Source organism: Lagenorhynchus albirostris, chromosome 1 (genome assembly GCF_949774975.1).
Source record: "Lagenorhynchus albirostris chromosome 1, mLagAlb1.1, whole genome shotgun sequence".
NCBI classification, from domain to species: Eukaryota; Metazoa; Chordata; class Mammalia; order Artiodactyla; family Delphinidae; genus Lagenorhynchus; species Lagenorhynchus albirostris.
Window position 1 is genome coordinate 123,222,981 of NC_083095.1, and position 26,728 is coordinate 123,249,708.

Below are 26,728 nucleotides of genomic sequence, written 5' to 3' on the forward strand. Positions count from 1 at the left end.
ACCCTAACCCGAACCCAAAACCTTACGCTAACCCATACCCCTATCCTAACTTGTACACTAACCCATACCCTAACACGTATGCTAACTCTAACCCGTTGTCATAACCTAACCTGCACCCTAAACCTTACTGGTTCCCTAACCTTAAACCTAAACCTAACCCATACCCTAAACCTAATCCGTACACTAACATGTACCCTAACACGTACCCTAACTTTACCCTAATCCTAAGACGTACTGTAACCCTAATACGTTTTGGTACCCTTACCTGTACCGAAACCGTACCCATTCCCTAGCCCTAACCATAACCCGTACACTAACCCTTACCTTAACCGTACCCGAATCCTAAACCGTACACTAACACTAGTCTGTACCCTAACGGGTACCCTAAGCCATTGTCGTACCCTAACCTGTACCCTAAACCGTACCTAACCCTTACCTTAATGGTACCCTAATCCTAACCCATACACTAACATTAATCCTTACCCTAACACATACCCTAAGCCTAACCCGTTCTCGTACCCTAACCTGTACCCGAAACCGTACCCATTCCCTAACCCTTTACCTTAACCAGTACTGCAATCCTAACCCATACACTAAAACTAACCCATACCCTAACACATACCCTAACCCGTTGTTGTATCCTAACCTGTAACCTTAACCGTACCCGTTCCCTAACCCTAAAACTAAATCTAATCCTTACCCTAATCCTTACCCTAGCCCATACCCTAATCCTAACCCATACACTAACGCCCATACCTTAACACGTACTCTAACCTGTACCCTAACCAGTGCCCGTTCCGTAACCCTAACCCTCACCCTTACCCTAACCTGTACACTGACACCAACCCATACCCTAACACATACCCTAAACCTAACCCGTTGTTGTACCCTAACCTGTACCCTAACACTAACCCTTAACCTAACACTAAGCCGTACCTTAACACGTACCCTATCCCTAACCCGTTTTCGTACACTTACCTGTACCCTAAACTGTACCCGTTCCGTAACCCTTACCCTAATACTTACCCCCCCACCCGCCACGCATTCCTTTCAACAGACATGGCTGAACCCTTCTAGAGCCCTCTTGCTCTAGACTCTAACTCCAATGTCAAACATTAATACAGATTTTTTTGCCAAATGTCTCTTGCACTGTTTAGCGGAAAAAATTCTACAATGAATTTCCTTTGTCCTCAAACATAAGTAAATTAACAGAATATTAATAGCAATCTTTTTTTTTTTCTGGCTGAGTTGGGTCTTCGTTGCTGTGTGTGGGCTTTCTCTAGTTGCGGCGAGCGGGATGTGGTGTGTGGCTTCTCATTGCAGTGGCTTCTTTTGTGGAGCACGGGCTCTAGAGCGCAGGCACAGGAGTTGTGGCGCAGGGCTGGGATCTTCCCGGACCAATGATCCAACCCATGTCCCCTGCATTGGCAGGCAGATTCTTAACCATTGAGCCACCAGGGAAGTCCCACGAACAATCATTGAAAATACTAATTTCAAAAAGATCACGAAACCCCAAAAGGGACTTCCCTGGTGGCGCAGTGGTTAAGAATTCGCCTGCCAACGCAGGGACATGGGTTCATGCCCTGGCCTGGGAACATCCCACATGCCGCAGAGCAACTAAGCCCATGCGCCAAAAACTGAGCCTGTGCTCCGCAACAAGAGAAGCCACCGCGATGAGAAGCCCGCGCACCGCAACAAAGAGTAGCCCCCGCTTGCCACACTAGGCCCGGGCACAACAATGAAGATTCAGTGCAGCCATAAATAAATAAATTTATAAAAAAAAGAGAAAAAAGAAAATTTTATTAAAAAAATTAAAACAGTTATATAAGTAGCATATACTCAGTGAAAAAGAATTCAAAAAAAATTTTTTTATAGTATAAGATAAGAAGTCCAAACCCTTTTCTGGGGGAGCCACTGTTAGAAGTTTGGAATATATGACTCTAGAATCTTTCAGTATTCATACAAATTTATGTTTATGCACGTGCAAAAAATTATTCAAAGTAATTTAAAAGAAACAAAAGAACCCACGAAAATAAAAATAGGTGCATCTCCACCTTGCTAAAACTTGTAGACAGTTTTAAGTGACTATGTACCTAAGTTGTGAACATAACTTTGAAAGGGCAGGCAGAGCAAATGCCCTGTGAGGACCATATATTTCACTGAGAGTACTGAAAAGCCTGCTCTGTGTCATGGTAAATGTTGGAATTATAGTGGAGAATGATAAGTTCTTGTACATGTTTGTAATGGACAATTTCCTGATAAAAATCAGTTCTTAAACATACCATGTTACTTGCACTTAGGAATAAATCCATTATGAGACAGAACAGTTATGTGATTAAAATAAAAAGTCAAAGCCACAGTGAGATACCACTTCACATCCATTAGGGTGGCTACTACTACCAAGAAAAACAGAAAATAACAAGTGCTGGAGAGGATATGGAGAAATTGGAAACCTTATGCATTGCTAGTGGGAATGTAAAATGGTACAGCCCCTGTGGAAGACAATAAGGCAGTTCCTCAAAAAGAATTACCAAACATTTCAGCAATTAGAATTACCAAACATTTCAGCAATTCTACTTCTAGGTATGCACTACCCAAAAGGATTGAAAGCAGGAACTCAAATGGGTATTTGTACACCAATGTTCACAATAGCCAAAAGGTGGAAACAACTCAAATGTGTCAGTAGATGAGAAGATAAACAAAAGGTGGTATATACGTACAATGGAGTATAATTCAACCTTAAAAGGGAATGATACTGTAACATGGATGAACCTTGAAAACATTATGCTAAGTAAGTGAAACAAGCCAGATACAAAAAGATAATTATATGATTCCACTTGTATGAGGTATCTAGAATAGGCAAAGTCATAGAGAAAAGAAGTAAGATAAAGGTTAGTAGTAGGGATTGGGGGGGGAATGGGGAATTATTGTTTAATGGGTACAGAGTTTCAGTTTGGGATGATGGAAAGTTCTGGAGATAGATAACAGTGGCAGTTGGACCACACTGTAAATGTATTTAATGTCACTGCTCTGTACACTTAAAAGTGATTTAAATGGTGAATTTTGTTATGTATATTTCACTACAATTAAAAAATATGTAAGAAGCAAGTTTTTGTGTTAGACTTTATGGAATTCTTGATTCTCTGCACTCACGAGGCACCTTCACTTTACTGCCCAGATTTGTAATTTCGGCTAAAGAGCAATATCTGTTGATGAGAATAGCAAAGCAAACCAAAATGGGTCAGGACTACCATGTTTGTTTAAATTTACTTTGATTTCAATGGTGTTATTCCTGCCAGGAAAAATACAGGATAAGCAATAAAAGATTATTTTGGATTTAAAAAAGCTGGGGGGTAAAAATAAAGAAACTCCAAGGCAGTATTGGAAGAGGCACACTGAAAAATCATAAAATAATTATAAGGTGGATCTTGACATATACATATAGAAAAGGCAAAGCATCTATTTTACTTAAAAGAAAACTTACGTCCATGATGGTTACAGGGATGTCCCGAATTTTATGAGGTTCCACATAAGAATTTTGACAATTCAGGGTAAGTCTTGAAGCCAGTTCACTCTGCCCCAAACTTTCCAGCTGCAGAAAGAAACAAACAAAGGTGAATTTTTAAAAAATTAATTTTGTTTTGTACATTTACATTAAATCCACAGATAATGTCTGTGCTTAGAAAGGTGGTATTATGTGTGGTGGGGCCAGTATGGTCACCACTGAGGAAACACAGTGTATTTGAGACCATAACTGGGCCTTGCAAGTGGTGACATTTTTCTGTTCTGGGCACCTGGCCTTCCACAGCCCTCAACCTGAGCCGACTCTTCCACCAGGTGCCTGTGGGCGCCAAGCCAATTCCAGCAGCTCCAAGAGGACAGGTAGACATTTAAGTAGAGGCCTCCAAAGAAAAACGTCTATCCCAGTAGTCCCTAAATGCAAGTCCACAGACCTGCTCCATCACACTTACCTGGGGAGGTGGAAGAGGAGGGGTGAGGTAAAAACACAGATTCCCAGCGCCCTCGGCCAGGGATTCTAGTTCAATGGTCTGGTGTGAGGCCTTAGAATCTGTATTTTTAAAAGCTCCCCCCAAGTGATTCTGATGAATTACTCAGCAGCAGGAATATCTGTCTGGATGTAGTGAAGTTAATATGGAAGAACGCTTAACAAATACCTCTGGTACACAGTGAGACAGGTATTTCTTCAGGAACCAAGCAGACATGAAAATTCCGAGTACAAGGTGTCCCCACCCCAAGGCCATGATCCTTACCCTGTCCACCATGAAATCAATGGCATCAGCCATCATAGGGTCCACTGGGCCAGATGAAAAGTTTCCAAGAACTATTTTTTTGAGCATAAATGACGGCATCAGCCAAAAGCTGTAAAAAAAAAAAAAAAAGACCTGATATAAATTTCCAAGACTACACATAAATGGCAAATATTCATTCAACACTGAAGCTTCGTATTAGCTAGGTACTTGGGACCTAGAGATTTAAAAAAACCTAGTCCCTTCCCTTTAAAGAGCTAGTTTTGAAGCACCTAGTTTTTGTATACATTTTCTCAAGCTCCGAGTTATGGTTTAATATGATCCAACTTTTGGTGATTTGGAATAATTATAAGCAATATTTCAAAAATGCCTTTACAGAGGTAGACATTCTGATGATTCCAAGATTTTATTTTCTATTTGGTCTTATTCCAATGGCTAACCTATTTGCAGTAAACTGAACACTTAACATATCAGCCTTGAGGTTTATATCACCTTTTGATTAAAGATAGATTTCAAAATAGGAAAATCAGAGTTATTATACCTCCTATTGCTACTACTGGGTTCAATTGGGCTAATTCAAGGCAATTCAGTCTTTATGTATTTCTATATGTGATCTGTCATTAGTATTTACTCCACTAATTACACTGAGAGCCATTATACAGGGTAAACATGAATTTCTCTACCCTATGCTGAAAATGACTTATAAAAGGTGTAGACCAGGGACTTCCCTGGTGGTCCAATGGTTAAGACTCCATGCTTCCAATGCAGGGCACATGGGTTCGATCCCTGGTTGGGGAACTAAGATCCCACAGGCCGCAGCTGAAAACAAAACAAAAAACCACAAAACACGTGCAGACCACCTTCTGAGGCATATTCTCAGTGGGCTTCCCTCACAAGGACCAGACAGCCATCTTTCAGTCACCTTCAGTGATCTTTCTAAGTTCTCTACCCCACAGCTCCTTATCTTCTAAAGGTGATGCTGCCTAGGTGTGCTCTGTAGAGGGCGCATCCTCTTGGCTCTGTTTGCCCCTGCAGCCTCTGTGTGGCACACGGTAAGCACTCAGACATTTGATAAAAAGTAGCTGATATGCAAGAGCACAAACGAAGTGGGGGAAGTCTTGGCTTCTGACAATTAAAATATGAAAAATCATCAAAAATAATCAATGGGGCTTCCCTGGTGGCGCAGTGGTTGAGAGTCTGCCTGCCGATGCAAGGGACACGGGTTTGGGCCTTGGTCCGGGAAGATCCCACATGCCGCGGAGCAGCTGGGCCCGTGAGCCATGGCCGCTGAGCCTGTGCTCCACAATGGGAGAGGCCCATGTACGCAAAAAAAAAAAAAAAAAAAAAAATCAATGACTTAGTGCATTATCTGGACATGAAGTATCTGTGTCTGATGTATACAAGAAATTGCTGCATGAATGCTGAGTAAACAACTGAGAAAATATCAGGAGAAATATTTTAAAAATCAGAGTGAATGTTGAGTAGATGTGAAAACCATGAAAACAATGTTTACCTAGAACATTATATGAAAACCAATCTGATCACACAGGTAGGTTTAGTTACTAGGTTGCTTTCTGCGGTAGAGCCTAGCCTTGCTAGCAATGAAAGAAATATCATGAAGTCAGCTTTAAGGTACCATTAGACATCTATCAAGTTAATTAAAATGCTAAAATCAATAAAGGGATGGCTCAGAGGAAACAGGTACCCCACTAGTTGCCCCACAAAGCATTCCACCATTTCCATCTTTCTAAAAAGCAGACTAACGTTGTAAAAGTGTCAAGATGTGCAGAACATCTGCTGACAGACTAAATGCTCTAATCTCTCCCTTTTGGGGAACATATCTCAAAAAAATAACTCAGAAAGGGAAGGAACAAAAGTAATTTACACAAAGATTTACAGTAGAACATGATGAAAAATTGGGAGAAGCCGAAGGCCTTAAAAAACTACAACAGGACTGTGTACACAAAATACTAAGTGGAGCAAGCAGAACACACTATCAGTTACATATGCACTAAACTGTAAAGGCATGTGAACATATAGTAAATAAAGCTAGACAATGATTTAGAGTAGTGGAAACAACTGAATTTAGAACTCTTTCAATTCTTTTCTTTTCCAAAGGTGATTGTTTCTAATTTTAAAAGCCAGGGAGGGAGGGAGGGAGACGCAACAGGGAAGACATGTGGGAACATATGTTTATGTATGACTGATTCACTTTGTTATAAAGCAGAAACTAATACACCATTGTAAAGCAATTATATCCCAATAAAGATGTTAAAAAAAAAAAAAAAAAAAAGCCAGGGTGGTTTCAAAAGACACAAGTATAGATGGCCTCTCCCTCCCTAATGCATTGAAAAACCAAAAGCCAACATTTTCAAAATTCCACTGAAAATAAAAAAATGTTGGTTGAATGTTTACATTCTTACCTGTTTGCAGTCCATGTTTGGTTAAAGATAGAAGTGTCACTGAAGGAATTGCAGAGGATGAGAGAATGGACTCTGGGAGATTTGTGAGTGTATTCAGCAAACTTCTGGGCCAAAAAGCCTCCCAAAGAAGCCCCAAAGAGATGAACCTAATTGGAAACAAACACAAGGATCCTAAAAACAATGATCTTGAAGTATCAAAAAAAATTGTTTTAATTATCACCAACCACAGAATACAATGTCATCACCAGTCATTAGACTGAAATATTTACAGCAGTTAGAAGTTTAGAAAATACTGTATTTAAATGCAATGTCTACACCCTGTCAAGAAGAAATACAACTGTGCATATAAATTACACAAGTTAAAAAATATTATTCATAGATTACATTAGAAAATTAAACTACTTTGTCATTTCTGTTTCAGAAAACTATGATTCGGTAATTCCACTCCTAGACACGTACCCAAGAGAACTGAAAACATCTGTCTACACAAAAACTTGTATAAGAATGTTCATAGCAACATTACTCATAATACCTAACCAATGGAAACAAACCAAATGATGAATGGATAAATAAAATGTGTTATATCCATACAATGGGATATTATTTGACAATAAAAAGGAATGAAATAGTGATATAATCTGCAACACTGATGAACCCTGAAAGTGTTATGCTAAGTGAAAAAAGCCAGTCACAAAAGACCACAGATTACATCATTCCATTTACATAAAATATCCAAAATAGGCAAATCCATAGAAACAGGGCTCCAGGGAGGAAGGGTGGGGAGTGACTGCTAAGTATGGGGTTTCTTTTAGGGGTGGAAAAATGTTCAGAAATTGACTGTGGTGATGGTTGTACATACTGTGAATATATTAAAAAACGGTGAATTCTACACTTTAAAAGGGTAAACTGTACAGTATGTGAATTCTATCTCAAAAGAGCTGTTATTAAAAAATAAAAGACAACACCAGACTTAACAATGTATCAATAAATGTTGCATTAAAATCACATGTGAGTAATTAGTTTCAAGGGACTCACTTTATCCAACTGTAAATGGTCTAAAAGTTTTCTGAATCCATCACAGAATTCAAGATGGTCCCAATAAACTGGATACTGCAACTAGAATAATAACAATAAATTTAAAATTTATTTTAAAAACTGCAGAGGTAAAATACAACTCATATATATATGAAAAATTCAGGACTTTCATAATAGCATTTCTCATTTGCTTAATCTCTGCTCCTCATTCAAAATATGTGGAAAATAAGCTCTCATCTTATCCTAAACTTCAAAATTCACATTTTATCTAATAGAACAACTTAAAAAATAAAAAAAGCACACTTTAGTGATATTATGTACACAATTTTAAGTCACATCAATTTCCTTTCCAAATAGCTAAGAAACTCTGAGGTTCAAGGATGAACAGAGCAGAACCCATTCAAATGAAGAAATTCTTTTTCCCCTTTAAACCAATTTCGTTCTGAATTATGGCTCAGGAGAACTAGAAATAAAATCTGTTCTAAGGAGAGTTTCCTCTCTTTTTGGTAGCATTTCTTTAAGGCAGTATTCAATAAAATTGTTCCTCTACTTTTAATGACTTAGTCATTCTAACTGATTTCTTGTAGTACTTTTGTTTGTGACCAAAAATTTCAGATGCTTGACCCTAAGTAGCCTATTAATGTTGACAATAATGAAGAAAAAGAAACACAAGTCATTAATTCCTTTCTAGGAGGCTCAGGCTTGTCACCGAAGAGTTCCCCTCTCTTTAATACGTGTAAAACCCATCTTAAAGGCTTGCTGTTTTAAGCACTTAGATTCATTTTGCCATTGACATATCACTGGGATAGATACTGCCATGTAAATTATGGGATAATTTCAGATATGATGTAATATGTTACTTTTACTACTAAAATTCCACTTGTGGATAGGATTCCACTTTTCTGAAGCAGGATGGAGAACAGACTCTCCTAGCTGCAAATTTGAGAATTTGAGTCAGATGACAGCCTAAAAGAAAGGAGATGACATTTTTATGAATCCTTTAATTTAAAAATGTCTGTGCCTTACGGAGTGTAGCAGAGCTGAGGTGTCAAGCACAGCCATTTCACACTAGAAACTCTGGCTTGAAGTACCAGGTGGAAGGCCTCTGCATGCAGGACTCTATGAGCAAGTGAGACTGGAAGCACAAAGGGAAAAAAAAAAACTGGAGACAAGATGGTGGAGAAGGACTTGAGCTCACCTCCTCTTATGAAAACACCAAAATCACAACTAACTGCTGACAAAAAAAACTTGAGCCTACCAAAAAAGATATTCTATACCCAAAGACAAAGAAGCCATAACGAGACACCTGAGGAACAGAGACCACAAACACAGAAAATTAGACAAAATGAGATGCAGAGAAATATGTTCCAGATGAAAGAACAAGACAAAACCCCAGAAGAACAACTAAGTGAAGTGGAGATAGGCAAGCTACCTGAAAAAGAATTCAGAGTAATGATAGTAAAGATGATCTAAGATCTTGGTAAAAGAATGGAGGCACAGATCGAGAAGATACAAGAAATGTTTAAGAAAGAGCTAGAAGCTTTAAAGAACAAACAAACAGAGATGAACAATACAACTGAAATGAAAAATAGAATAGAAGGAATTGATAGCAGAATAAATGAGATAAAAGAACGAATAAGTGAGTTGTAAGACAGGTTGGTGGAAATCAATGCTGCAGAACAGAATAAAGACAAAAGAATGAAAAGAAATGAGGACAGTCTGAGAGACCTCTGGGACAACATTAAACACACCAACATTCACATTATAGGGGTCCCAGAAGAAGAGGGAGAGAAAGGGCCTGAAAAAATATTTGCAGAGATAATAGCCAAAAACTTCCCTAACATGGGAAAGGAAACACTCAAATCCAGAGAGTTCCATATAGGATAAACCCAAGGAGGAACACACCAAGAAATGTATTAATCAAATTTATAAAAATTAAAGACAAAATATGAAAAGCAACAAATCATATACAAGGACTCCCCATATGGTTATCAGCTGATTTTACAGCAGAAACTCTGCAGACCAGAAGGGAGTCGCACAATGTATTTAAAGTGATGCAACCCAGAATACTCTACCCAGCAAGACTCCCACTCAGATTCGACGGAGAAATGAAAAGCTTTATGGACAAGCAAAAGCTAAGAGAATTCAGCACCACCAAACCTGCTTTACAACAAATGCTAAAGGAACTTCTCTAGATGGAAAAGAAAGGCCACAACTAGAAACAAGAAAATTACGAACGGGAAAGTTCACCAGTAAAGGCAAACATACAGTAAAGGTAGGAAATCATCCACACACAAATATGATATGAAAACCAGCAATCATGGGACTTCCCTGGTGGTCCAGTGGGTAAGGCTCTGTGCTACCAATGCAGGAGGCCCGGGTTCGATCCTTAGTGGGGGAACTAGATCCCACATGCATGTCACAACTAAGCATGCCACAACTAAGAGTCCACATGCTGCAACTAAGAAGTCTGCATGCCGCAACTAAAAGATCTCACATGCTGCAACAAAGATCCCGTGTGCTGCAACTAAGACCCAGCACAGCCAAAATAAATAAATAAATAAACAAACAGATAGATAGATAACACCAGCAATCGTGAGAAGAGAGTACAAATACAGGATGTTAGAAATGCATTTGAAATTAGGAGACCAGCACTTAAAACAATCTTGTATATATAGACTACTATAACAAAACCTCATGGTAACTGCAAACCAAAAATCTACAATAGATACACAAAAAAGCAGCAGCAATCCAAACAAAACACTAAAGATAGTCATCAAATCACAAGAGAAGAGAACAAAAGAGGAAGGGAAGAAAAAAGACCTACAAAAACAAATCCAAAACAATTAACAAAACAGCAATAAGAGCATACATATCGATAATTGCCTTAAATGTAAATGGATTAAATGCTCCCACCAAAAGACACAGACTGGCTGAATGGATACAAAAGCAACACCCATATATATGCTGTCTACAAGAGACCCACTTCAGACATAGGGACACATACAGACTGAAAGTGAGGGGATGGAAAAAGGTATTCCATGCAAATGGAAATTAAAAGAAAGCTGGAGTAGCAATTCTCATATCAGACAAAACAGACTTTAAAATAAAGACTGTTACAAGAGACAAAGAAGGACACTGCATAATGATCAAGGGATCAATCCAAGAAAAAGATATAACAATTGTAAATGTATATGCACCCAAGATAGGAGCACCTCAATATATAGGCAAATGCTAACAGCCATAGAAGGAGAAATTAACAGTAACACAATAATAGTAGGGGACTTTAACACCCCACTTACATCAGTGGACAGAACATCCAGACAGAAAATCAAATAAGGAAACACAAGGCTTAAATGACACATTAGAGCAAATGAACTTAATTGATATTTATAGAGCATTCCATCTGAAAGCAGAATATACATTCTTCTCAAGTGCATATGTCCCATTCTCCAGGACAGATTACATGCTGGGCTACAAAGCAAGCCTTGGTAAATTTAAGAAAACTAAAATCATATCAAGCATCTTCTCCAACCACAATGCTATGAGATTAGAAATCAACTACAAGGAAAAAACCTGAAAAACACAAACACATGGAAGCTAAACAATATGTTACTAAACAACCAATGGATTGCTGAAAAAATCAAAGAGGAAATCAAAAAATATCTAGAGACAAAAGAAAATGAAAACACGATAATCCAAAACTGATGGGATGCAGCAAAAGCAGTTCTATGAGGGAAGTTCACAGCAATATAATCTGACCTCAGGAAACAAGAAAAATCTCAAACAACCTAACCTTACACCTAAAGCAATTAGAGAATGAAAAACAAACAAAACCCAAAGTTAGTAGAAGGAAAGAAATCATAAAAATCAGAGCAGAAATAAATGAAATAGAGATGAAGAAAACAATAGGAAAGATCAATGAAACTAAAAGCTGGTTCTTTGAAAGGATAAACAAACTTGATAAACCTTTAGCCAGACTCATCAAGAAAAAAAGGGAGAGGGCTCAAATCAATAAAATTAGCAATGAAAAAGAAGTTACAATGGACACCACAGAAATACTAAGGATAATAACACACTACTACAAGCAACTATATGCCAATAAAATGGACAACCTAGAAGAAGTGGACAAATTCTTAGAAAGGTACAATCTTCCAAGACTGAACCAGGAAGAAATAGAAAATAAGAACAGACCTATCACAAGTACTGAAATTGAAACAGTGATTTAAAAACTTCCAACAAATTAAAGATGATACAAATAGAGGGAGAGATATACCATGTTCTTGGATTGGAAGAATCAACATTGTGAAAATGACTCTACTACACAAAGCAATCTGCAGATTCAATGCAATCCCTATCAAACTACCACTGGCATTTTCACAAAACTACAACAAAAAATTTCACACTTTGTATGGAAACACAAAAGACCCCGAATAGCCAAAGCAATCTTGAGAACGAAAAACAGAGCTGGAGGAATCAGGCTCCCTGACTTCAGACTATACTACAAAGCTACAGTAATCAAGACAGTATGGTACTGGCACAAAAACAGAAAGATAGATCAATGGAACAGGATAGAAAGACCAGAGATAAACCCACACACATATGGTCACCTTATCTTTGATAAAGGAGGCAGGAACGTACAGTGGAAAAAGGACAGCCTCTTCAATAAGGGGTGCTGGGAAAACTGGACAGGTACATGTAAAAGTATGAGATTAGATCACTCCCTAACACCATACACAAAAATAAGCTCAAAAGGGATTAAAGACCTAAATGTAAGGCCAGAAACTATCAAACTCTTAGAGGAAAACATAGGCAGAACACTCTATGACATAAATCACAGCAAGATCCTTTTTGACCCACCTCCTAAAGTAATGGAAATAAAAACAAAAATAAACAAAAGGGACCTAATGAAACTTCAAAGCTTTTGCACAGCAAAGGAAACCATAAACAAGACCAAAAGACAACCCTCAGAATGGGAGAAAATATTTGCAAATGAAGCAACTGACAAAGGATTAATTTCCAAAATTTACAAGCAGCTCATGCAGCTCAATAACAAAAAAACAAAAAACCCAATCCAAAAATGGGCAGAAGACCTAAATAGACATTTCTCCAAAGAAGATATACAGACTGCCAACAAACACATGAAAGAATGCTCAACATCATTAATCATTAGGGAAATGCAAATCAAAACTACAATGAGATATCATCTCACACCAGTCAGAATGGCCATCATCAAAAAATCTAGAAACAATAAATGCTGGAGAGGGTGTGGAGAAAAGGGAACACTTCTGCATTGCTGGTGGGAATGTGAATTGGTACAGCCACTATGGAGAACAGTATGGAGGTTCCTTAAAAAACTAAAAATAGAACTACCATATGACCCAGCAATCCCACTACTGGGCATATACCCTGAGAAAACCATAATTCAAAAAGAGTCATGCGACTTCCGGGAAGATGGCGGAAGAGTAAGACACGGAGATCACCTTCCTCCCCACAGATACACCAGAAATACATCTACGCGTGGAACAACTCCCACGGAGCACCTACTGAATGCTGGCAGAAGACCTCAGACCTCCCAAAAGGCAAGGAAGCCCCCACGTATGTGGTTAGAGCAAAAGAAAAAAATAAACAGAGACAAAGGGATAGGGACGGGTCCTGCACCAGCGGGAGAGCTGTGAAGGAGGAAAGGTGTCCGCACACTGGGAGGCCCCTTCGCGGGCGGAGACTTTGGGTGGCGGAGTGGGGGAGCTTGGGAGCCGCGGAGGAGAGCACAGTAACAGGGGTGCAGAGGGCAAAGCGGAGAGATTCCAGCGCAGAGGATCGGGCCGACCGGCACTCACCAGCCGAGAGGCTTGTCTGCTCGCCCGCCGGGGCGGGCGGGGCTGGGAGCTGAGGCTCCGGCTTCTGTTGGAGCGCCGGGAAAGGACTGAGGTTGGTGGCGTGAACACAGCCTGCAGGGCGTTAGTGCACCGCGGCTAGCCAGGAGGGAGTCCGGGGAAAAGTCTGGACCTGCCGAAGAGGCAGGAGACTTTTTCTTCCCTCTTTGTTTCCTGGTGCACGAGGAGAGGGGATTAAGAACGCTGCTTAAGAGAGCTCCAGAGACAGGCGGCTCGCGGCTAAAAGTGCAGAGCCCAGAGACAGACATGAGGCGCTAAGGCCGCTGCACCGCCACCAAGAAGCCTGTGTGCGAACGCAGGTCAGTGTCCACACCCCCTTCTGGGGAGCCTGTGCAGCCCGCCACTGCCAGGGTCCCGGGATCCAGGGACAGCTCCCCCGGGAGAACGCACGGCACACCTCAGGCTAGCAACGTCATGCTGGCCTCTGCCGCCGCAGGCCCGCCCCACACTCCGTGACCCTCCCTACCCCCCCACCCCCACCCCGGCCTGAGTGAGCCAGAGCCTCCAAATCAGCGGCTCCTTTAACCCCATCCTGTCTGAGCAAAGAACAGACGCCCTCCGGCGACCTACACGCACAGGCGGGGCCAAATCCAAAGCTGAGCCCCTGGGAGCTGTGAGAACAAAGAAGAGAAAGGGAAATCTCTCCCAGCAGCCTCAGAAGCAGCGGATTAAAGCTCCACAATCAACTTGATGTACCCTGCATCTGTGGAATACATGAATAGACAACAAATCATCCCAAATTAAGGAGCCCTGTGGATGAAAGGCTCTTGGTGCTGCAGCCAGGAGTCAGTGCTGAGCCTCTGAGGTGGGAGAGCCAACTTCAGGATACTGGTCCACAAGAGGCCTCCCAGCTGCACATAATATCAAACAGCGAAAATCTCCCAGAGATCTCCATCTCAACACCAGCACCCAGCTTCACTCAACGACCAGCAAGCTACAGTGCTGGACATCCTATGCCAAACAACTAGCAAGACAGGAACACAACCCCACCCATTAGCAGAGAGGCTGCCCAAATCATAAGTCTACAGACACCTCAAAACACACCACCAGACGTGGACCTGCCCACCAGAAAGTCAAGATCCAGCCTCATCCACCAGAACACAGGCACTAGTACCCTCCACCAGGAAGCCTACACAACCCACTGAACCAACCTTAGCCACTGGGGACAGACACCAAAAACAACAGGAACTACGAACCTTCAGCCTGCAAAAAGGAGACCCCAAACACAGTAAGATAAGCAAAATGAAAAGACAGAAAAACACACAGCAGATGAAGGAGCAAGATAAAAACCCACCAGACCTAACAAATGAAGAGGAAATAGGCAGTCTACCTGAAAAAGAATTCAGAATAATGATAGTAAAGATGATCCAAAATCTTGGAAATAGAATAGACAAAATGCAAGAATCAGTTAACAAGGACCTAGAAGAACTAAAGATGAAACAAACAATGATGAACAACACAATAAATGAAATGAAAAATACTCTAGATGGGATCAATAGCAGAATAACTGAGGCAGAAGAACGGATAAGTGACCTGGAAGATAAAATAGTGGAAATAACTACTGCAGAGCAGAATAAAGAAAAAAGAATGAAAAGAACTGAGGACAGTCTCAGAGACATCTGGGACAACATTAAACGCACCAACATTCGAATTATAGGGGTTCCAGAAGAAGAAGAGAAAAAGAAAGGGACTGAGAAAATATTTGAAGAGATTATAGTTGAAAACTTCCCTAATATGGGAAAGGAAATAGTTAATCAGGTCCAGGAAGCACAGAGAGTCCCATACAGGATAAATCCAAGGAGAAATACGCCAAGACACATATTAATCAAACTGTCAAAAATTAAATACAAAGAAAACATATTAAAAGCAGCAAGGGAAAAACAACAAATAACACACAAGGGAATCCCCATAAGGTTAACAGCTGATCTTTCAGCAGAAACTCTGCAAGCCAGAAGGGAGTGGCATGACATATAGAAAGTGTTGAAGGAGAAACACCTGCAACCAAGATTACTCTACCCAGCAAGGATCTCATTCAGATTTGATGGAGAAATTAAAACCTTTACAGACAAGCAAAAGCTGAGAGACTTCAGCACCACCAAACGAGCTCTACAACAACTGCTAAAGGAACTTCTCTAGGCAAGAAACACAAAAGAAGGAAAAGACCTACAATAACGAACCCAAAACAATTAAGAAAATGGGAATGGGAACACACATATCAATAATTACCTTAAATGTAAATGGACTAAATGCTCCCACCAAAAGACACAGATTGGCTGAATGGATACAAAAACAAGATGCATATATTTGCTGTCTACAAGAGACCCAGTTCAGACCTAGAGACACATACAGACTGAAAGTAAGGGGATGGAAAAAGGTATTTCATGCAAATGGAAACCAAAAGAAAGCTGGAGTAGCAATTCTCATATCAGACAAAATAGACTTTAAAACAAAGACTATTAGAAGAGACAAAGAAGGACACTACATAATGATCAAGAGATCGATCCAAGAAGAAGATATAACAATTGTAAATATTTATGCACCCAACATAGGAGCACCTCAATACATAAGGCAAATACTGAGAGCCATAAAAGGGGAAATTGACAGTAACACATTCATAGTAGGGGACTTCAACACCCCACTTTCACCAATGGACAGATCATCCAAAATGAAAATAAATAAGGAAACACAAGCTTTAAATGATACATTAAACGAGATGGAGTTAATTGATATTTATAGGACATTCCATCCAAAAACAACAGAATACACATTTTTCTCAAGTGCTCATGGAACATTCTCCAAATAGATCATATCTTGGGTCACAAATCAAGCCTTGGTAAATTTAAGAAAATTGAAATTGTATCAAGTATCTTTTCCAACCACAACGCTATGAGACTAGATATCAATTACAGGAAAAGATCTGTAAAAAATACAAACACATGGAGGCTAAACAACACACTACTTAAAAACGAAGTGATCACTGAAGAAATCAAAGAGGAAATCAAAAAATACCTAGAAACAAATGACAATGAAGACACAACTCAAAATCTATGGGATGCAGCAAAAGGAGTTCTAAGAGGGAAGTTTATAGCAATACAATCCTACCTCAAGAAACAGGAAACATCTCGAATAAACAACCTAACCTTGCACCTAAAGCAATTAGAGAAAGAAGAACAAAAAAAACCCCAAAGTTAGCAGAAGGAAAGAAATCATAAAAATCAGATCAGAAATGAATGAAAAAGAAATGACGGAAACGATAGCAAAGATCAATAAAACTAAAAGCTGGTTCTTTGAAAGGATAAACAAAATTGATAAACCATTAGCCAGACTCATCAAGAATAAAAGGGAGAAGACTCAAATCAATAGAATTAGAAATGAAAAAGGAGAGGTAACAACTGACACTGCAGAAATACAAAAGATCATGAGAGATTACTACAAGCAACTCTATGCCAATAAAATGGACAACCTGGAAGAAATGGACACATTCTTAGAAAGGCACAACTTGCCAAGACTGAATCAGGAAGAAATAGAAAATATGAACAGACCAAACACAAGCACTGAAATTGAAACTGTGATTAAGAATCTTCCAAAAAGCAAAAGCCCAGGACCAGATGGCTTCACAGGCGAATTCTATCAAACATTTAGAGAAGAGCTATCACCTATCCTTCTCAAACTCTTCCAAAATATAGCAGAGGGAGGAACACTCCCAAACTCATTCTACGAAGCCACCATCACCTTGATACCAAAACCAGACAAGGATGTCACAAAGAAAGAAAACTACAGGCCAATATCACTGATGAACATAGATGCAAAAATCCTCAACAAAATACTAGCAAACAGAATCCAACAGCACATTAAAAGGATCATACACCATGATGAAGTGGGGTTTATTCCAGGAATGCAAGGATTCTTCAATATATGCAAATCAATCAACGTGACACACCATATTAACAAATTGAAGGAGAAAAACCATATGATCATCTCAACAGATGCAGAGAAAGCTTTTGACAAAATTCAACACCCATTTATGATAAAAACCCTGCAGAAAGTAGGCATAGAGGGAACTTTCCTCAACATAATAAAGGCCATATATGACAAACCCACAGCCAACATCGTCCTCAATGGTGAAAAACTGAAAGCATTTCCACTAAGATCAGGAACAAGACAAGGTTGCCCACTCTCACCACTCTTATTCAACATAGTTTTGGAAGTTTTAGCCACAGCAATCAGAGAAGAAAAGGAAATAAAAGGAATCCAAATCGGAAAAGAAGAAGTAAAGCTGTCACTGTTTGCAGATGACATGATACTATACATAGAGAATCCTAAAGACGCTACCAGAAAACTACTAGAGCTAATCAATGAATTTGGTGAAGTAGCAGGATACAAAATTAATGCACAGAAATCTCTGGCATTCCTATACACTAAGGATGAAAAATCTGAAAGTGAAATCAAGAAAACACTCCCATTTACCATTTTAACAAAAAGAATAAAATATCTAGGAATAAGCCTACCTAAGGAGACAAAAGACCTGTATGCAGAAAATTATAAGACACTGATGAAAGAAATTAAAGATGATACAAATAGATGGCGAGATATACCATGTTCTTGGATTGGAAGAATCAACATTGTGAAAATGACTCTACTACACAAAGCAATCTATAGATTCAATGCAATCCCTATCAAACTACCAATGGCATTTTTCACAGAACTACAACAAAAAATTTCACACTTTGTATGGAAACACAAAAGACCCCGAATAGCCAAAGCAATCTTGAGAACGAAAAACGGAGCTGGAGGAATCAGGCTTCCTGACTTCAGACTATACTACAAAGCTACAGTAATCAAGACAGTATGGTACTGGCACAAAAACAAAATATAGATCAATGGAACAGGATAGAAAGCCCAGAGATAAACCCATGCACATATGGTCACCTTATCTTTGACAAAGGAGGCAGGAATGTACAGTGGAGAAAGGACAGCCTATTCAATAAGTGGTGCTGGGAAAACTGGACAGCTACATGTAAAGGTATGAAATTAGATCACTCCCTAACACCATACACAAAAATAAGCTCAAAAGGGATTAAAGACCTAAATGTAAGGCCAGAAACTATCAAACTCTTAGAGGAAAACATAGGCAGAACACTCTATGACATAAATCACAGCAAGGTCCTTTTTGACCCACCTCCTAGAGAAATGGAAATAAAAACAAAAGTAAACAAATGGGACCTAATGAAACTTAAAAGCTTTTGCGCAGCAAAGGAAACCGTAAAGAAGACCAAAAGACAACCCTCAGAATGGGAGAAAATATTTGCAAGTGAAGCAACTGACAAAGGATTGATTTCCAAAATTTATAAGCAGCTCATGCAGCTCAATAACAAAAAAACAAACAACCCAATCCAAAAATGGGCAGAAGACCTAAATAGACATTTCTCCAAAGAAGATATACAGAGTGCCAACAAACACATGAAAGAATGCTCAACATCACTAATCATGAGAGAAATGCAAATCAAAACTACAATGAGATATCATCTCACACCAGTCAGAATGGCCATCATCAAAAAATCTAGAAACAATAAATGCTGGAGAGGGTGTGGAGAAAAGGGAACCCTCTTACACTGTTGGTGGGAATGTAAATTGATACAGCCACTGTGGAGAACAGTATGGAGGTTCCTTAAAAAACTACAAATAGAACTACCATATGACCCAGCAATCCTACTACTGGGCATATACCCTGAGAAAACCATAATTCAAAAACAGTCATGTACCAAAATGTTCATTGCAGCTCTATTTACAATAGCCCAGAGATGGAAACAACCTAAGTGTCCATCATTGGACGAATGGATAAAGAAGATGTGGCACATATATACAATGGAATATTACTCAGCCATAAAAAGAAACGAAATTGAGCTATTTGTAATGAGGTGGATAGACCTAGAGTCTGTCATACAGAGTGAAGTAAGTCAGAAAGAGAAAGACAAATACCGTATGCTAACACATATATATGGAATTTAAGAAAAAAAAATGTCATGAAAAACCTAGGGGTGAAACAGGAATAAAGACACAGACTTACTAGAGAATGGACTTGAGGCTATGGGGCGGGGGAAGGGTAAACGGTGACAAAGCGAGAGAGAGGCATGGACATATATACACTACCAAACGTAAGGTAGATAGCTAGTGGGAAGCAGCCGCATAGCACAGGGAGATCAGCTCGGTGCTTTGTGACCGCCTGGAGGGGTGGGATAGGGAGGGTGGGAGGGAGGGAGACGCAAGCGGGAAGAGATATGGGAACATATGTATATATATAAAAAAAAATTAACTTGTAAATGAGCTGTATTTAATTTGCTTAAAAGAAATTGAGTGCTTATATACATTCTCAGAAATATAAAAGAAGCTCACTAGAATACATTTCAGGTTCGTGTGATCTGGGAAATATTTAATATTGAATTAATATTTGGTATTAGAGCTAGCTTAAGCTTGTGGTCTTAATTAATACAGACCTGTCTTTAGAGACATCAACATTAAGCACAATACTTTCATTGTACCTAGGGCTATTGAAAGTCAATAAATGCATATTGTTTCTGTTATGAAATTTGTCAACAGGGAAAATAACCTGATATGATTAAACTTTTAAGTAAAAAAAAAAAAAAAAAAAAGAGTCATGTACCAAAATGTTCATTGCAGCTCTATTTACAATAGCCAGGAGATGGAAACAACCTAAGTGCCCATCATCGGATGAATGGATAAAGAAGATGTGGCACATATATACAATGGAATATTACTCAGCCATAAAAAGAAACGAAATTGAGCTATTTGTAATGAGGTGGATAGACCTAGAGTCTGTCATACAGAGTGAAGTCAGTCAGAAAGAGAAAGACAAATACCGTATGCTAACACATATATATGGAATTTAAGAAAAAAAATGTCATGAAGAGCCTAGGGATAAGACAGGAAGAAAGACACAGACCTACTGGAGAACGGACTTGAAGATATGGGGAGGGGGAAGGGTGAGCTGTGATAAAGCGAGAGAGAGGCATGGACATATATACACTACCAAATGTAAGGTAGATAGCTAGTGGGAAGCAGCCGCATAGCACAGGGAGATCAGCTCGGTGCTTTGTGACCGCCTGGAGGGGTGGGATAGGGAGGGTGGGAGGGAGGGAGACGCAAGCGGGAAGAGATATGGGAACATATGTATATATATAAAAAAAAAATTAACTTGTAAATGAGCTGTATTTAATTTGCTTAAAAGAAATTGAGTGCTTATATACATTCTCAGAAATATAAAAGAAGCTCACTAGAATACATTTCAGGTTCGTGTGATCTGGGAAATATTTAATATTGAATTAATATTTGGTATTAGAGCTAGCTTAAGCTTGTGGTCTTAATTAATACAGACCTGTCTTTAGAGACATCAACATTAAGCACAATACTTTCATTGTACCTAGGGCTATTGAAAGTCAATAAATGCATATTGTTTCTGTTATGAAATTTGTCAACAGGGAAAATAACCTGATATGATTAAACTTTTAAGTAAAAAAAAAAAAAAAAAAAGAGTCATGTACCAAAATGTTCATTGCAGCTCTATTTACAATAGCCCGGAGATGGAAACAACCTAAGTGCCCATCATCGGATGAATGGATAAAGAAGATGTGGCACATATATACAATGGAATATTACTCAGCCATAAAAAGAAACGAAATTGAGCTATTTGTAATGAGGTGGATAGACCTAGAGTCTGTCATACAGAGTGAAGTCAGAAAGAGAAAGACAAATACCGTATGCTAACACATATATATGGAATTTAAGAAAAAAAAATGTCATGAAGAGCCTAGGGATAAGACAGGAAGAAAGACACAGACCTACTGGAGAACGGACTTGAAGATATGGGGAGGGGGAAGGGTGAGCTGTGATAAAGCGAGAGAGAGGCATGGACATATATACACTACCAAACGTAAGGTAGATAGCTAGTGGGAAGCAGCCGCATGGCACAGGGATATCAGCTTGGTGATTTGTGACCGCCTGGAGTGGTGGGATAGAGAGGGTGGGAGGGAGGGAAATGCAAGAGGGAAGAGATATGGGAACATATGTATATGTATAACTGATTCACTTTGTTATAAAGCAGAAACTAACACACCATTGTAAAGCAATTATACCCCAATAAAGATGTTAAAAAAAAACAACAACTTCCAACAAACAAAAGTCCAGGACCAGATGGCTTCACAGGGGAATTCTATCAAGCATTTAGACAAGAGTTAACACCTATCCTTCTGAAACTATTCCAAAAAACTGCAGAGAAAGGAACACTCCCAAACTCATTCTATGAGGCCATCATCACCCTGATACCAAAACCAGACAAAGATACCACAAAAATAGAAAGAAACCAATATCACTGATTAACATAGATGCAAAAGTCCTCAAAAAAATAATAGCAAACTGAATCCAACAATACATTAAAAGGATAATACACCATGATCAAGTGGGATGCAAGGATTTTTCAATATCCACAAATCAATCAGTGTGATACACCACATTAACAAACTGAAGAAGAAAAACCATATGATCATCTAATAGATGCAGAAAAAGCTCTTGACAAAACTCAACACCCATTTATTATAAAAACTCTCCAGAAAGTAGGCATAGAACCTACCTCAACATAATAAAGGCCATATATGACAAACCCACACCAACATCAGACTCAACGGTGAAAAGCTGAAAGCATTTTCTCTAGGATCAGAAACAAGACGAGGATGTCCACTCTTGCCACTTTTTTTCAACATAGTTTTGGAATTCCTAGCCACGGGAATTAGAGAAGTAAAAGAAATAAAAGGAATCCAAATTGGAAAAGAAGTAAAACTGTCACTGTTTGCAGATGATGCGATAGTATTCAGAGAAAATCCTAAAGATGCTATCATAAAACTACTAGAGCTCATCAATGAATTCGGTAAAGTTGCAGGATACAAAATTAATACACAGAAATCTGCTGCATTTCTATACATTAACAATGAAAGATCAGAAAGAGAAATTAAAGAAACAATCCCATTTACCAATGCATCAAAAAGAATAAAATATCTAGGAATAAACCTGCCTAAGGAGGAAAAAGGCCTATACTCTGAAAACTATAAGATGCTGATGAAAGAAACTGAAGGTGACACAAACAAATTGAAAGATAGACTGTGTTCTTGGATTGGAAGAATCAATATTGTCAAAATGACTATACTACTCTAGGCAATCTACAGATTCAATGCAATCCCTATTAAATTACCAATGGCATGTTTCACAGAACTAGAACAAAAAATTTAAAAATCTGTATGGAAACACAAAAGACCCGAATAGCCAAAGCAATCCTGAGAAAGAAAAATGGAGCTGGAGGATCCGGTCTCCCTGATTTCAGACTATACTACAAAGCTACAGTAATCAAAACAGTATGGTACTGGCACAAAAACAGAAATATAGATTAGTGGAACAGGATAGAAAGCCCAGAAATAAACCCACGTGCCTATAGTCAATTAATCTATGACAAAGGAGACAAGAATATACAATGGAGAAATGGTGTTGGGAAAACTGGACAGCTACACGTAAAAGAATGAAACTAGAACATTCTCTAATACCATACACAAAAATAAACTCAAAATAGATCAAAGACCTAAATGAAGACTGGATACTGTAAAACTCTCAGAGGAAAACATAGGCAGAACACTCTGACATAAATCACAGCAATATCTTTTTGGATCCACCATCTAGAGTAATGAAAATAAAAATAAACAAATGGGACCTAATTAACCTTAAAAGCTTTTGCACAGCAAAGGAAACCATAAACAAAATGAAAAGACAATCCAAAGGATGGGAGAAAATATTTGCAAACGAAGCAACTGACAAGGGATTAATCTCCAAAATATACAAACAGCTCATGCAGCTCAATATCAAAAAACAAACAACCTGATTGAAAAATGGGCAGAAGACCTGAGTAGACATTTCTCCAAAGAAGACATACAGATAGCCAAAAAGCACATGAAAAGATGCTCAACACTGCTAATTATTAGAGAAATGCAAATCAAAACTACAATGAGGTATCACCTCACATGAGTCAGAATGGCCATCATCAAAAAGTCTACAAACAATAAATGCTAAAGAGGGTGTGGAGAAAAGAGAACTCTCCTACACTGTTGGTGGGAATCTAAATTGGTACAACTACTGTGGAGAACAGTATGGAGGTTTCTTAAAAAACTAAGAACTACCAGGCTTCCCTGGTGGCACAGTGGTTGAGAGTCCGCCTGCCGATGCAGGGGACATGGGTTCGTGCCCCAGTACGGGAAGATCCCACATGCCACAGAGCGGCTGGGCCTGTGAGCCATGGCCGTTGAGCCTGCGCGTCCGGAGCCTGTGCTCCATAACGGGAGAGGCCACAACAGTGAGAGGCCTGCGTACCGCAAAAAAAAAAAAAACTAAGAACTACCATTTTATCCAGCAATCTCACTCCTGGGCATATATTCAGAAAAAATCATAATTCAAAACGATACATGCACTCCAATGTTCAGTGCAGCACTGTTCACAACAGCCAAGACATGGAAGCAACCTAAATGTCCATCGAGAGGAATGGATAAAGAAGATGTGGTACATATATACAATGGAATACTACTCAGCCATAAAAATGAATGAAATAATGCCATTTGCAGCACCATGGATGGATCTAGAGATTATCATACTAAGTGAAGTTAAGTCAGACACAGAAAGACAAATATCATAGGATAACATTTATATGTGGAAGTTAAAAAAATGATACAGGGGCTTCCCTGGTGGCGCAGTGGTTGAGAGTCCGCCTGCCAATGCAGGGGATACGGGTTCGTGCCCCAGTCCGGGAAGATCCCACATGCCGCGGAGCAGCTAGGCCCGTGAGCCATGGCTGCTGAGCCTGCGCGTCCGGAGCCTGTGCTCCGCAACGGGAGAGGCCAAAACAGTGGGAGGCCCACGCATCGCAAAAAAAAAAAAAAAAAAAAAGATACAAATGAACTTAAAACAGAAACAGACTCACAGACTTCGAAAACAAACTTACTGTTACCAAAGGGCAATGGTAGGGGGAGGGATGAATTAGAAGTTTGGGATTAAAATATATATATAGTAGTGTTACTATATATAAAATAGATAATCAACAAGAACCTACTGTATAGCTCAGGAAACTCTACTCAATATTCTCTAATAATCTATATGGGAAAACCATCTGAAAAAGAATGGATATATGTATATGTATAACTGAATCACTTTGCTGTACACCTGAAACTAACACAACATTGTAAATCAACTATAATATAAAATAAAAATTAAATTTAAAAAATCTGTGCCCTAGACAGGTAATAAAACTGTATATGACTTGATACACACACACACAACTGAGTACGAGTAAAACTGGGAAATCTGAACAAGGCTGGTGGATTACATTAACATCAATGTCTTGGTTGTGATATCCTACTACAGTTTTATAAAATGTTACTATTGGGAGAAACTGGGCAAAGTATATAAGGGATATCTCTCTAGTATTTCTTACTGCATGTGAACCTATAATTATCTCAATAAATATGTAAATGAAAAGAGGATCCATGCATTTTAACTGCTAGGTATTTAACAAATACCTAGTAAATTTCAGAACCTCCTGGGGTTGGGCATTCTGATCAAATCTTAAGAAGGACAAAGTAATTTTGAAGACATTGCTGGCCTTTTTCTTGATTCATTATCTAGCTAAGAAATAGCAAAAGCCTACATCAAGAAGCAAGAAGAAACATCCAGCCAGAAGGCAAGGCTATGTGCCCTGTCAGTTTAGAGTGATAACCACACTGTTCACTTTGGACAGCACTCTAAAGTGAGACAGACACCCAGGGGCTGCTCAGGTTCCCCCTCCCTGGCTGATCAACAGGGACCACAAGGACAGAAAGTGTCACGACTTAGGCTGCAGTGGACTGGAATGAGGGCGGTTACCACTCTGCTCTCCTGCAATGCTGTCCACTGAGAGGGATTACTGAAAACCCAGAACAAGGGAGGATTATGTTGCAGGGATTCAAACACACAATACGAGGAATGGTTAAAGAATCTGGAGAAATTTAGCTGGAGAAGAAAAGACCTGGGGGCGGAAGGCAGTAGGCCACCGATAATAACTAGTTTTTTCAAGAAAGAGAAGGGCTGCCTGGATGAAGAGGAATCGGATTTGTCTTTTATGACCCCAATTAGTGGTAACCCCATTGGAATTTTCAGTTATCAACCAAGAGAAGAGATCTGGTCCACGTTTTCTCTCTTCTAGGCAGTAAATAAAATGTATACTAACAGCAGTACTTCCAAGGGGAGTAATGTTTACATGTTAACATTCCAGGTCCCAGAAACAACTGCTGGCTCCAAAGCCAGAGCCTCTCCTTCCAGGGGAAGTTAGGAAACCAACGTCCATTGTCCTGATCCGATCGAGGCACACCAAACACTCCACTGTGAGCAACAGTGCCTTCCTGGGAATTCCCTGGCAGTCCAGTGGTTAGGACTCTGTGCTTCTACTGCACGGGGCATGGGTTCAATCCCTGGTCAGGGAACTAAGATCTCACTGCCACGCCGTGTGGCCAAAACAAAAACAAACAGTGCCTTCCTACCTACGTCCACCTCCCAGAGAAGAAGCTTAGAGAATGATCAATGCGAAACTAGATTTGGACCGAACTCAGTGATAAAGATTAGAAACAAAAAACCAAATGCGAAGGATATGAGCTAATTAATGAGCCTCACCTCACCTGTCAAAGACTCACATTAAAGCAAGCTTTCAGTCCCCTGGATGTCAGCTGATCCCTCTGCTGCCCCCGAAGCAGTGATGTAATAAAAGGGGAGGGTGAATGGGGTCAGAAGACTTAGCTGGGCTCTCCCTCCATGGCCTACTGGCTGTGTGACCCTCGGTGATCACTAAAACAGGCCGGACCTCAGCCTCCTTAACTATAAACAAGGACCATGCTTCCTGCTGGTCAGACTTACTCAGAAAATGCATGTTCAAGCTGAGGGTAAAGAAGGCTTCCAATAGAGGTTTGTCCCCTCTGAGCCTCTGTATGTTGGTGAACCACACCACCTTCCTTCAAAAAACTCCCTTTCACAT

The 26,728-nt window shown here is 39.5% G+C and overlaps 1 protein-coding gene across 9 annotated transcripts in view; it reads right to left on the reverse strand.

The window, feature by feature from the left end:
* Positions 1-26,728, reverse strand: part of SPG21 (SPG21 abhydrolase domain containing, maspardin) — a 121,545-nt gene that overhangs the window by 80,683 nt on the left and 14,134 nt on the right. For all 9 annotated transcript variants that reach the window (XM_060151915.1, XM_060151888.1, XM_060151905.1 and 6 more), the window contains 4 exons: positions 7,727-7,807; positions 6,692-6,837; positions 4,272-4,380; positions 3,485-3,592 (listed from right to left, as the gene is read on the reverse strand). In XM_060151915.1, coding sequence (XP_060007898.1) covers positions 3,485-3,592; positions 4,272-4,380; positions 6,692-6,837; positions 7,727-7,807 — 444 coding nt within the window. The remainder of the gene's footprint in view (positions 1-3,484; positions 3,593-4,271; positions 4,381-6,691; positions 6,838-7,726; positions 7,808-26,728) is intronic.